This window comes from Phacochoerus africanus, chromosome 4, assembly GCF_016906955.1.
Source record: "Phacochoerus africanus isolate WHEZ1 chromosome 4, ROS_Pafr_v1, whole genome shotgun sequence".
NCBI lineage: Eukaryota > Metazoa > Chordata > Mammalia > Artiodactyla > Suidae > Phacochoerus > Phacochoerus africanus.
The window spans coordinates 84,515,454-84,527,696 of record NC_062547.1 but is presented as its reverse complement, the minus strand read 5'-3'; the positions used below and the strand labels follow the sequence as shown (position 1 = coordinate 84,527,696).

Genomic DNA, 12,243 nt, shown 5'->3' with positions numbered 1-12,243 from the left:
ATGGATCCATTTTAACTGCACACTTTGATAATTGTAACCTATACTCCCCAAAATACCTCTTTGTGGTTCATGCCCTCAGTGCACCCTGGTCTGCTTACTTTTCTCATTTAAGGTAATTTTTTGAAGTATAATTTATATACAATGTATATAGGTTTCCTGACACCAAAATACCTACTTCATCAGTAAAACATTGCTTTGCCTAGAAATATGGAGTGATGTACAGTAATGAGTGGAGAAGAGCTTTAATTCCATCTAGTGTTAGGTTTATATGCAATTTATTAGTAAATTCAGAATTAAGAACATGTTGGGTACCTTTTATAGATAAATTGTTTTTTATAAGCAAGCATTAAAAGTATGACAATTTTACATTGAATCTTTGTGACTAGTATGTACTGGAAGTTTGAATTTTAAAAAGCTGTACTAGGAGTTCCTGTCGTAGCTCAGCGGAAACGATTCTGACTAGCATCCAAGAGGATTCGGGTTTGATCCCCTGGTCTTGCTCAGTGGGTTAAAGATCGTTAAGGATCCAGCATTGCCGTGAGCTGTGATGTAGGTCTCGGACGCATCTTGGATCTGGCGTTGCTGTGACTGTGGTATAGGCTGGCAGCTACAGCTCCGATTAGACCCCTAGCCTGGGAACTTCCATATGCCGTGGGTGTGACCCTAAAAAAAATGAATGAATAAAAAATAAAAATAAACTGCACTAAATGTAATACCAAAAATGATTAGCTATTATTTTACCTCTTAAGTTTAGTGATTAGGATTAAAATTATGCACGGTACTTTAAAAAAAAAAAAAACAGTAAAAAGTAATCAGAGATCCAAAATACTTGAGCAGGTTTTAGGTATTTAGAGGTTATTTTTTTCTAATGTTCAAGTTCCATTGTCTACATTTTTCGTAGTGCATTTTCCTAAGGAGGATGAGATATAAAATTGATTAGAATGAGTGCCAACCCCATCAAAGTTAGATCTCAGTGCTGAGTCTAAATTCCAAAAGGAGTTCACTTATCTTCTAGGGTGTGATTACATAGTAGACTGCCAAAATTGGGAATTTTTTTGTGTGTCATGAACTGTCAAGGTGGCTACAAAAATAGGAAAAAATGCAGTCTTCTTCCAGAAGGTCCAATCCAGGAGTAATTGCAAAATGTAAACTATAAAAATTGAGCAGTAGAGTTCCCTTCATGGCTCAGCAGGTTAAGAACTAGTATACATGAGGATTCGGGTTCAATCCCTGGCCTTGCTCAGTGGGTTAAGGAACCCATGTTGCCGTGAGCTGCGGTGTAGGTTGCAGATGCAACTTGGATCCCACATTGCTCTGGCTGTGACATAGGGCAGCTGCAGTTCTGATCCAGCCCCTAGCCCAAGAACTTCAATATGCCATAGGCATAGCCCTAAAAAGAAAAAAGAAAGAAAGAAAAATTGAGTGGTAAATGCCATAATCATGATATGTTAATAATGGTTGAGAATACTGAGATAATCTACCTGGAATAATAGGAAAGGCTTCATTGATCAGTGATATTTGAGCTGTGTCAAAATAGGTGATTCATCTATAAAGAAATAGTACTGGAAGTTTTCCCCTTTTTTGTCCCTGTTTTACTGTATTTTTTATTGTGGTAAAATATGCATAATAACCTATCATTTTAGCTATTTTTAAGTGTACAATTCTGTGACATTAAGCATATTCACACTGTTGTTCAGCCTTCACCACCATCCATCTCCAGAACTTTTTCATCTTCTTCAGCTCTAACTCTCTACCTAGTAAATTCTCATTCTTTACTCTCCCCTCTTACTAGCCCCATGGTAACCACTATTGCACTTTTTGTCTATGTATTTGCCTACTCTAGGTAGTTTTTCTATTAAACTCTTTTTTGTCCACTTGCCCAGCATGCACTTGGTATTCAGTACATTTTTAAATTAAATGGAGATTATGAATCGAAAGGCATTGCTTAGGGAAGTGGGTTGCCTTTTTTGAGTGAACTCAAATTGCTAGTTATTGTTACAGTAACCTAGGAAAAATTTTGTTTTCTCTTAAGTATTTTTCCAATTTTGTTGAGATATAATTGGTAACATTGTATCAGTTTAAGGTTTACAACAAAATAATTGGATACTTAACATCTACCACCTCACATAGTTAAAAAAATTTTTTTCTTGTGATGATATTTTTTATTTCCTTCTTTTCATGTAGTTTGCTTTACTTTTTAGACTGAATCTGGATATGGATCTGAATCAAGCTTGCGTCGACATGGCTCAATGGTGTCACTGGTGTCTGGAGCAAGTGGCTATTCTGCAACATCCACCTCTTCATTCAAGGTTTGTGGTTGTGAATGCTTGAAGTTAAGGTTAAATCAATTCAGTTTACTACTGCATGTTGCAAAAAGAACTTATTTGATAGTCTTTTGAAAGAATTTTTCTTCAACGTAACTTATTTGAAGTTGTTGCAGCAGAGTTTTTCTTGTTTGTTTTTTGGGGTTTTTGTTTTGTTTTCTTTTTTTCCCCTTTTCGAGGGGAGGGTTGACCATGTCTGTGGTATGTGGAAGTTCCCAGGCCAGGAATCAGACCCGTGCCATTGCAGTGGCCCAAGCTGTTGCAGTGACAATGCAGAACCCTTAACACACCATACCACAGGGTAACTCCCAGAGTATTTTTTTAAGGGATAAAATCATGATTCATACAAATAAAATGAACACACGTCACAGATTCTATTTCATGAAATAAGATCTAAAAAAAAAAGAAAGGTGGGGAGCTCCCGTTGTGGTGCAGCAGAAATGAATCTGACTAGTGTCCATGGAGATGCGGTTTCGATCCCTGACCTTGCTCGGTGGGTTAAGAATCTGGTATTGCTGTGAGCTGTGGTGTAGGTTGCAGATGCAGCTGGGACTGTTGTTCTGTGGCAGTGGCATAGGCTGGTAGCTGCAGCTCAGATTCAGCCCCTAGCCTGGTAACTTCCATATGTTGCAGGTGCAGCCCTAAAAAGCAAAAAAAAAAAGAGAGAGAGAGAGAAAGGAAGAAAGGTAGCTCAAAGGAGAATCTGAAGAATGCTGAAGTGATTTTGCTAATATATGCAAAACTGATCAGTATTCACAGATTAGTAACCAATATACTTCCACTGGATAAAGTTCATGTGCATCTCCATGGATGAGAATTATTTACACTGCTCTCAGTTTTCTACTACATAAAAGAGTTATAAAATAGCTCAAATGCAATAAAATAAAAGACTTGTATATGGTAAGACCATACCTTCCGTAGACGACCCTCACTACTCTTTGCAAAGGACACCTAGTAATTTTTTTTGCCCGTTTTAAAATCTTTTGACAGTATTTTCTCACAGTGTTTAATTTGAAAATATATGTTTCAGTAACAAGTTATTGGGCTTATTGCTCTCATTTCCTCAGGCTTATCACCTCCAAGCCTTTAATTAGCTTCAAATCTGTCTCTGGAAGTATTACATTAAACTTGACAGCTCTCCCTACCCGATACCCTCAGTAGTAAGGTATAAACCTTAAAAGGTGATGAAATACTGTGGGACTATATAAATTCTGGTTTTGTTAACTTGGATTATATCCTCCCTTTTTGTGTTTTGCAGAAAGGCCACAGTTTACGTGAGAAATTGGCTGAAATGGAAACCTTTAGAGATATCCTATGTAGACAAGTTGATACTCTACAGAAGTACTTTGATGCCTGTGCTGATGCTGTCTCCAAGGATGAACTTCAAAGGGATAAAGGTTAATTAGGCTATTACCACAATTTTTACTTGGAGAATGAATGGATTTAAAGCCTCTTGATGGTAAAGGGTAATGTCTTTAAGTGATAAGGTAATTATAGTCACTTTTGCTGCACACCCCTAATGTAGCAGATTTTATTATCCACATAACTTTTACATTTTAATAACATATCCTTTTAATTTGATCACTCATACCAGATATCATTGAAGATTTTAAAGTGGTTTTTTATTCCATTAAAAAAATATAATATCATCTTGATAATATTGGGCATTTGATGTGATTATGTCTAATAAGTGTACCCTATGATGAATCTCAGAAACAAGCGTATCTTTATGTTAAATCCTCCAGGTGTGAAATCAGTCGATCTTTTGCTCCCTTCCTCTTCCTCCTCTTCCTCTCCCACTACCTCTCTCCTTCTGTCTCCCTCCTTTCCTCTGGCCTTTTGCTTACAGAATAAGTAAATAATGGAGCTACGTATACATATAAAAGTAATTTTTAGATGTTCTGCGAGATAAATGATCTTTAGTTAACTTATGATGTGAATTGTTAAATTACTTCTCCTTTGTTGCTGCTAGAAATGTTAGTGATGTTGCCAATATCTATATATTCTTTATTATTTCTCTTAATTTGTTGTGTAGGCAAAAATAAATGATTCATAGCACTATTACTAAATAGTGCTCATTAAGTTCATTCCCAGTATAACTAGGTTGCCTGACATGGTTTCGTTTCTTGGTCTTATTAAATGTATTTGATCAGAGTTCATATTCTTTTTGTCTTTTCTTTGTTCCCTTTTTCTGCCTTCTTTTGATCTTCTTTGTTGGCTTTTTAGTTAAACTCTATTATTATAGTGGCTACTTTAGGGTTTATAGTATGTATATTTAACTTATTCTACCTTCAAGTACCACTTCTATAGTATGAGAACTTTAGAATTAATGTATTTCCATTTCTTTCCACTCCTGAGGCAAGATATTAGCGTTCTCTAGCCAATTCCTTGTGGATTATTCCAGGTTTGCATTCTAGGAAGAGGTACTTCCCCTGCCCCATGTAGGCTTTGGGTACTCTTCCCTGGGATCCTTTCAGATGATTCTGTGACCTCTGTAGTTCTCTCAACTTGTATGTGCTGTTGGTACTCAACTGCATACTCAGGGGGACCGTCTCCCCATCTCCAGAGTCCCCTCTCTGCACAGCTCTCTCCTCCCAACATTCTGCCTTGTGAACTCTAATGGTCTTTATCTCTAGATTCTCAGCTGTATTTCCTCACCTCAGAAAGTCTACCAGGCTCACCCTGTGTTTCTCCTTAGTCTACAACTTGGAAATTCTTCCATGGCAATAAGCTGGAACTCGCATCATTTGTGCCCCAACTCTTAAGGATCAGTGTCCTTCGTTGTCTAATACCCAGTGTCTTGAAAACTATCGTTTCATGTGTTTTGTCTGTGTTTTTTAGTTTCACACTGGAAGATTAATTCTTTACCTGTTATTCCATCTTTGCCAGAGAAGAGCCCGTATATCTTTTAAAGTACTTAATTTCGTCTAAAGTAACCTTAAGGTTCTTTATATTCAATACACTTTAAATTTTTGGTTCTTTAACATTCGCTGTTTATTTCTCTAAAAATAAAGACGGTTGAACTTCTATTTTTCATTAATTAAAAAAAACATGGGGCGCCCCCTTGTGGTGTAGCAGGTTAAGGAATCCAGCGTTGTCACTGGCTTGGGTCTCTTCTGTGGCATAGGTTCGCTCAGTGGCCTAGGAACTTCCACCATGATGTGGGCACAGACAAACCCCCCCCCCCAAGACAAAAACAAAAAACCATATATGCTTTTTTTAAAAAAAATGAAATTAGACATTATACATCAGCTTTCATTTCCTTGCAAAAAACCCTTTAAACCAAATAGGATGTATACAGATTTGTATTCCTTGTTTATTTTAAAATGATCCACACCAATAATATGTAGCATTTTAAGGACAAGAGCGATGGGGGATGGAGTGGAAGTTGAGATGCAATAATAACCAGGCCGTGTAGATGATTTGGAAAAAAAAAAAAAAAAATGTTTTTTTCTCTTTTTTTTTTGTCTTTTTGCTATTTCTTGGGCCGCTCCCGCGGCATATGGAGGTTCCCAGGCTAGGGGTCAAATCAAAGCTGTAGCCACTGGCCTACGCCAGAGCCACAGCAACTCGGGATCCGAGCCACGTCTACAACCTACACCACAGCTCACGGCAACGCCGGATCGTTAACCCACTGAGCAAGGGCAGGGACCAAACCCACAACCTCATGGTTCCTAGTCGGATTCGTTAACCACTGCGCCACGACGGGAACTCCCGTTTTTTTCTTTTTATGGCTACACCGCAGCATATGAAAGTTCCCAGGCTTGGGGCCAAGTCAGAGCTGCAGCTGCCAGCCTACACCACAGCCCCAGCAATGATGGATCCAAGCAGCATCTGCGACCTGTGCTGCAGATTGCAGCAACGCCAGATCCTTAACGCACTGAGCAAGGCCACGGATCAAACCTGCATTCTTATGGATACTAGTCAGGTTCTTAACCTGCTGAGCCACAAGGGGAAATCCATGAAAAATATTTTTAAACATTACTCATGTTTGAATATATCACACCAGTGGTAGACTAATGTATTAGTTTACTAGGGCTGCCATCACCAAAGTACTCTACAGACTGGGTGGCTTAAACAATAGAAATTTATTTCCTCAGAGTTCTGGAGACTAAAAAGGTGTGATCAAGGTTTTGGCAAGTTTGGTTTCTTCTGAGGGCCATGAGGAAAGGATCTGTTCTAGGCCTTTCTCCTTGACTTATAGATGACCATCTTCTCTCTGTGTCGTCACATCATCTTCCCTCCATAAATGTTTATGTCCAAATTTCCTCCTCTTATAAGAGACACTGGTCATTTAGGGCCCACCATCATAACCTCATTTTGATTCGATACCTCTGTAAAGACCCTGTCTCCAAATACGGTCACATTTTGGGGTACAGGAGGCTTAGAACTTCAACATGAATTTGGTGGGGGGCACAGTTCAGCCTATAACAGCTGATTTCCCTCTAAATGGCTATTGTAAGAAATCATATTTTTAAGAATACATGCTGGGCAAAGGTAAAATAAGAATATGGACCATGATTTCCTATTTCAACTATAGATCAGTATCAGAATTGCTAGTAAGGCTGACTTAACCTCATAGCCTCACCCACCCGCCACCCGCCACCCCACACATAAACACTTGAATAAAATTTAATTAACCATTTAGTTCTAAATACTCTGGGATTCAAGAAGTAGAAAATAATATCTCTGACCTAAACATACTGTTTGATTTTAAAACAAGACATTCACACCATATTAAAAGTAACGGTTCTACTCTTCCTCTTCTATTCATTATTAGTTTAATGACTTGAAGTATATTACAGTTCTCCGTATCCTTTTCTTCTGTAACATAGATATTGTATCCAGCACATATGATTGTGAGAATTAAAAGAGGATATGTACATTAGCCCTGTGCTTAATAGCAAAAAAATCAGTAAATAAGTAATAGCTGCTATTATTAATTTGATTAATTTGCATTATTGGGATAAGGAAAGCAGGAATGTGCAAGATCCAAAGGTGGAATTTAGCATAATAGAGTTGAGTATTGGTAAGGGAGACACTCTGATTGGGGTGGGGTATTTGTCTTAGGACAGTAGTTTCAAACCATGTCAGATATCCCTTAAAGGTGCCTCAACAATGGACAAGGAGTGCTTGGTTGGGAAGAAAGTGGAGAAGGCTACTCTTTTAGCCAGGGCAGTTCTTGTTTTCATCAGTTGTATATATTGAGTATTGGCTAGAAAAAGAAGGTTGGAAATCCCTGTTTGGTAGTACTAGGCTGTTGGATGATTATGGATATTAAGGTGAATCCTTAGTAACCCAAAGTAGATACTAAGTAGATGAGTGAAATGCAGACCTTTTAGTGTTATTTAAGAGCAGTTAATCAGAGTAGTATTGAGTGAAGGTCAGGATCTTGTGTGATGGCAAGTAATGATTTAAAATCAGAGCAGTGTCATGTTCGTTAATTTCTTTGAAATGACCATATTTGCAAACTATTGATGAGAAGATGAAGATCCACAGAATCTGGGAATTTGATTAATCTTGGAACTGTGGTGTTTGCAAAGGCCTCACTGTGAATATTGAAGCAGGAATGATGCCCAGGGAAGAGAAAAATGTCAGTTGGATATTCATTTCGGCTCTCTGTTAGGAAATAAAATAGGAGTTCCTCAGTGGTAAGGAACCCGAATAGTGTTGCTGAAATTTTGGCTGCCTCTGTGCACCGATGCCAAATAGAAACACGGGGGAGTCAGAGTTGGAGGAAACAGAAAAAGAAACTTTAATTGACCAGGCAAAGAGGGGAACACAGCAGACTAGTGCCTCAAGGACTTTTCCCCCTCTTAGAGGGGGAAGTGAGGAGTCTTACAGTGTTTGAGGAGCAGGGCGTGATATGCTCACAGACATTTTCCTGATTGGTGGGTGGTGAGATAATCGGGAGCATCACCAACCTTCTGGTTCCAACTGGTCTAGGGTCTCTGTATTTTTGGGCAGCAGTTGACTTCTTCCACGAGGTGGGGGGATTCAGCACCTGCAAACAGCTTCAAGGACGTGGCTCAGAACATTATCTATAGTCTTTGAAGAACTGAAGTTCCTTGACTTTGTTGAATGGGTGAATTATTATTACTGTTTTCTTTTTTCTCTGCATTTTTCACTTCCCTGATTAAATTGGTTCTTTGACTTGAAGTTTTTCTATAGATGAAAAGCCAAGTGGAGGACATGAGTGGGGGGTCACTCTGGGAAGGCCTCACAGGGTCCTGCTCGGTTACAGTAGTATCCATGAGGACGCAGATTTGATTCCTGGCCTTTCTCAGTGTGTTAAGGATCTGGCCTTTCCCATGAGCTGTGTTGTAGGTCACAGACTCGGCTCGGATCGCACGTTGCTATGTCTGTGGCATAGGCTGTCAGCTGTAGCTTTACTTTCTAGCATGGGAACTTCCATATGCCACAGGTGTGGCCCTATAAAGCAAAAAAGAAAAAAGAAAGAAAATGGTAGCTTTTAGTAGATAATAGCAGCTTATGATTTGCAAAGCTTGTTATAAATGAGTGTAAAATTTTCAGATGATGAAAAAATGAAATAGCCCAGTAATTAGAAAATGTCAGTACAGAAAAAAGATATTTTCCATAGTGATTCCTACCATTTAGTTAAAGGAAAGAACAAGGACCAGGAGTGGTCTTTGCATTCATTGCAAAGAGAGTCAAAATAGATGAAATGTTCCTTATAGAGCCAAATGACTCCTGAGGTAAAGAAATATAGCCAAGAAGTAAGACTAGTTCAGAATTAAAGTTTCTGATACAGAAAGGGAGTTCCTGAAAAGATAATAAACTAAAGAAGCCTTTAGAAAGTGGAGAATAAGGTTGGGGGCTGAGGTTTAGAAATTTGCACTCAGAAGGGAAATATGGGAGTTCCCATCGTGGCTCAGTGGTTAATGAACCCCACTGACTAGTAGCCATGAGGACTCGGGTTTGAGCCCTGGCCTGGCTCAGTGGGGTTAAAGATCCGGTATTGCCTTGAGCTGTGATGTAGGTCAGAGATGTGGCTTGGATTCTGAGTTGCTGTGTCTGTGGTATAGGCCGGCAGCTGTAGCTCTGATTAGACCTCTAGCCTGGGAACTTTCATATGCCTCGGGTGCGACCCTAAAAAGACAAAAGACAAGAAAAAAAGAACTAAAAAAAAAGGAAGCGAAATATGTAGAGCAGAGGATTAACATCTCTTAGGAAGCAGATAAAAGGATAGTACATAGAAGAAAGAGGTGTGTAGAGGAACACAGGATTCTCTGTTTTCTGCAACTAAGTTAAGAGTCCAGGCATTCCTGTTGTGGCTTAGCAGGTTAAGAACCTGACAGTAATGTCTGTGAGGACGCAGATTTGACCCCTGGCCTTGCTTGTTGGGTTAAGGATCCAGCATTGCCTCGAGCTGCAGTGTAAGTCACAGATGCGGCTCAGATCTGGCGTTGCTGTGGTTGTAGTGTAGGCCAGCAGCTTCAGCTCCAGTTCCACCCGTAGCCTGGGAACTTCCTTGTGCCACAGGTTTGGCCCTTAAAAAAAAAAAAAGAAGAAAAGAAAAGAAAAAAGGGGTGGGGGGATGTTTAGGCACAGACACTTTGAAATGAATTAAAATTGATATCACATCTGTAAGTCTCATTATATTTTCCCTGCATGTCCTAGAGGCAAGATAAAGCATCTGCTGCGTGTAAGTTAGCCTCTTACCATCCTCTTCAGCCTTTGTAGGCCTCAGATAGAATTAGAAAATCTCCCCGAGATAGGGAGATAGAAAGACCAAAAGATGAAATAATTCACATCTCAGTACCATCCCTTACACAAATGAGAAGGGGTACAGTTTTTATAATAAGTCATTTAAAGACATTCCACAGCATATTTATTGGGCATACCTTGATAAGCGCTGCAAATCAAAGATGAATAAGATCATTTACTCACAGGATCCAGAGTATATTGACACAGTTGAACATAATAATAAACTGATTAGTTTATATGTGCTTTCATCTTAATATTCTTAAATATATTTTATTTAGTGGTAGAAGATGATGAAGATGACTTTCCTACAACACGTTCTGATGGAGACTTCTTGCATAACACCAATGGCAGTAAGGAAAAGGGTAAGTAGTAAAATTTTCCTCCTCTGTTGGGTAAAATAAACTTGCTAAATAATATAGCTCACTATATAATAAGAATAATTATCTAATGGAGTAGTTAAATAAAAATTTTAAGCTGGAAAGTGGAAGTTTCTTCTAGGAAAAGACATTATGATATTAAATAATATAACAGCTCATCTGACAAACACTCATTCTGTAAGTTTCAGACACTGGCCCATTTATTTCAGCCATGTTTTATAGAATAAGTTTCTAGTACTGAAGGAGTATTTCTTAGGGAGGAGACATTGTAATGAACTTGAATGTTTCTTTAGAGTGTATTTCTTTCTGTTTAATGTTCTTTTCTCTTTCCAGTTGGTAACCTGGTGTTGAAAAGTATATAATCAGTATTGTTAAAAAAAATATATTGAAATAGCTCTGATTTTACAGCACATTTGTTTATAGACTCAGGAGCAAGATGGCTTATTTCATTTATCAGTTTATTAATGGTTGTTCTGTTTATAAGGGCTAACCCATGAAATGGAGTTCTTAATTGTTCCTTATAAACCTACGTTTTGCAACAACGTGGATGAACCTGGAAGGCATTATGCTGAGAGAAATAAACTAAGGATAAATATTGCATAGTATCACTTATATTTGGAACCTATGTATGATGCGCAGTTGGAGGGGGGCAGTGTGACAAACTGCAATTCATAGTCAGATGCTCAAATGCTTTCTTTTAATATATCCTAAGAAAAAGCTAGCCTGAGAATTTCTAAAATTTTTTTTAAGTTACAAATAAATCTTTGTGAAAAAAATAATTTAATTCTGCTTATTTTTGCTGATGTTATGAAAGAATGTGAAGTAAAATCAGTGTCTGTGGTATATTTTCAAATAACTTTTTAGTGTTATATACATAAAATTTCCATATTTCAGAAATCATTTGGGAATATTCAGATACAGATATTAAAATCTAATGCTTCTTTTCCCCACCTTTTCCGTCTTTCTTCTTCTTCTTTCTTATTTTCATCATGGTTCTCTTCTTTTTTATAACCCCCTCTGTTCTCAATTATGTAATATACTGTCTAATTACAAAGTTCTCCTTATAAGTTGGGTCTGAAATGTTCAACCTTATTGAGTCATCCAGATATGTATGTCTTTATGAAATTAGAGGATTATTTTGGTACAGTTCTTTCTATTATATTTTAATTTCACAGTGAGTAATCTGCTTTAATAGAAATAAGATTTCATTTGGATATTGGAAAAATTATTGAAAGAAGATGTAAAACTCTCGGATCCAATGTTCCACCATTTCACTTACACTCCACTATCCCATCTGTATTCGCCAAAAGAGAATGGAAGCTTATTTTCTGTAGGAATGGAACTGCAGAGTTTTAGATTCAGGAATACCAAGCACAGCAAAAGATAGGTATATTGGCCTGTCAATAAAGTGATTAAATAGAAACATACATGCTGATTATTAAAATCTAACAGCCTTAGTTTTCTGCTTATCTCTAAGAACTCTGCTAACCAAAGACTAAATGGAAGTCTGTATACTGAAAGATGCAATCCCCAGCTTCCTTTTCTTACCATGTTTCCAGAATATATTTTCTGATACAAAACCAGACAAGGATTTTCTGATAAAAATTAGAAGATAACTCTGGAGACACTGAAAGGCCGTAGAGAAAAGACTGAGAGATTTTGCAGGGTTCCACCGTGACAAAGCTGTTTCATTAGCAGATCACCATTTGATGAAGTCCACTAGTTAAAAAGCCCTCCCAGTGTATATGGTACTTGCAGTACCTAACTCTTAAGTGTGATCTGGCTAGATCTCCACACATCTTTTAGGAAAGCCT

At 37.9% G+C, this 12,243-nt stretch overlaps 1 protein-coding gene across 2 annotated transcripts in view; it reads left to right on the top strand.

Moving 5' to 3' along the window:
* Positions 1–12,243, top strand: part of CERT1 (ceramide transporter 1) — a 124,127-nt gene that overhangs the window by 60,488 nt on the left and 51,396 nt on the right. For both annotated transcript variants that reach the window (XM_047778119.1, XM_047778118.1), the window contains 3 exons: positions 2,202–2,309; positions 3,583–3,721; positions 10,331–10,414. In XM_047778119.1, the coding sequence (XP_047634075.1) occupies positions 2,202–2,309; positions 3,583–3,721; positions 10,331–10,414 (331 nt within the window). The remainder of the gene's footprint in view (positions 1–2,201; positions 2,310–3,582; positions 3,722–10,330; positions 10,415–12,243) is intronic.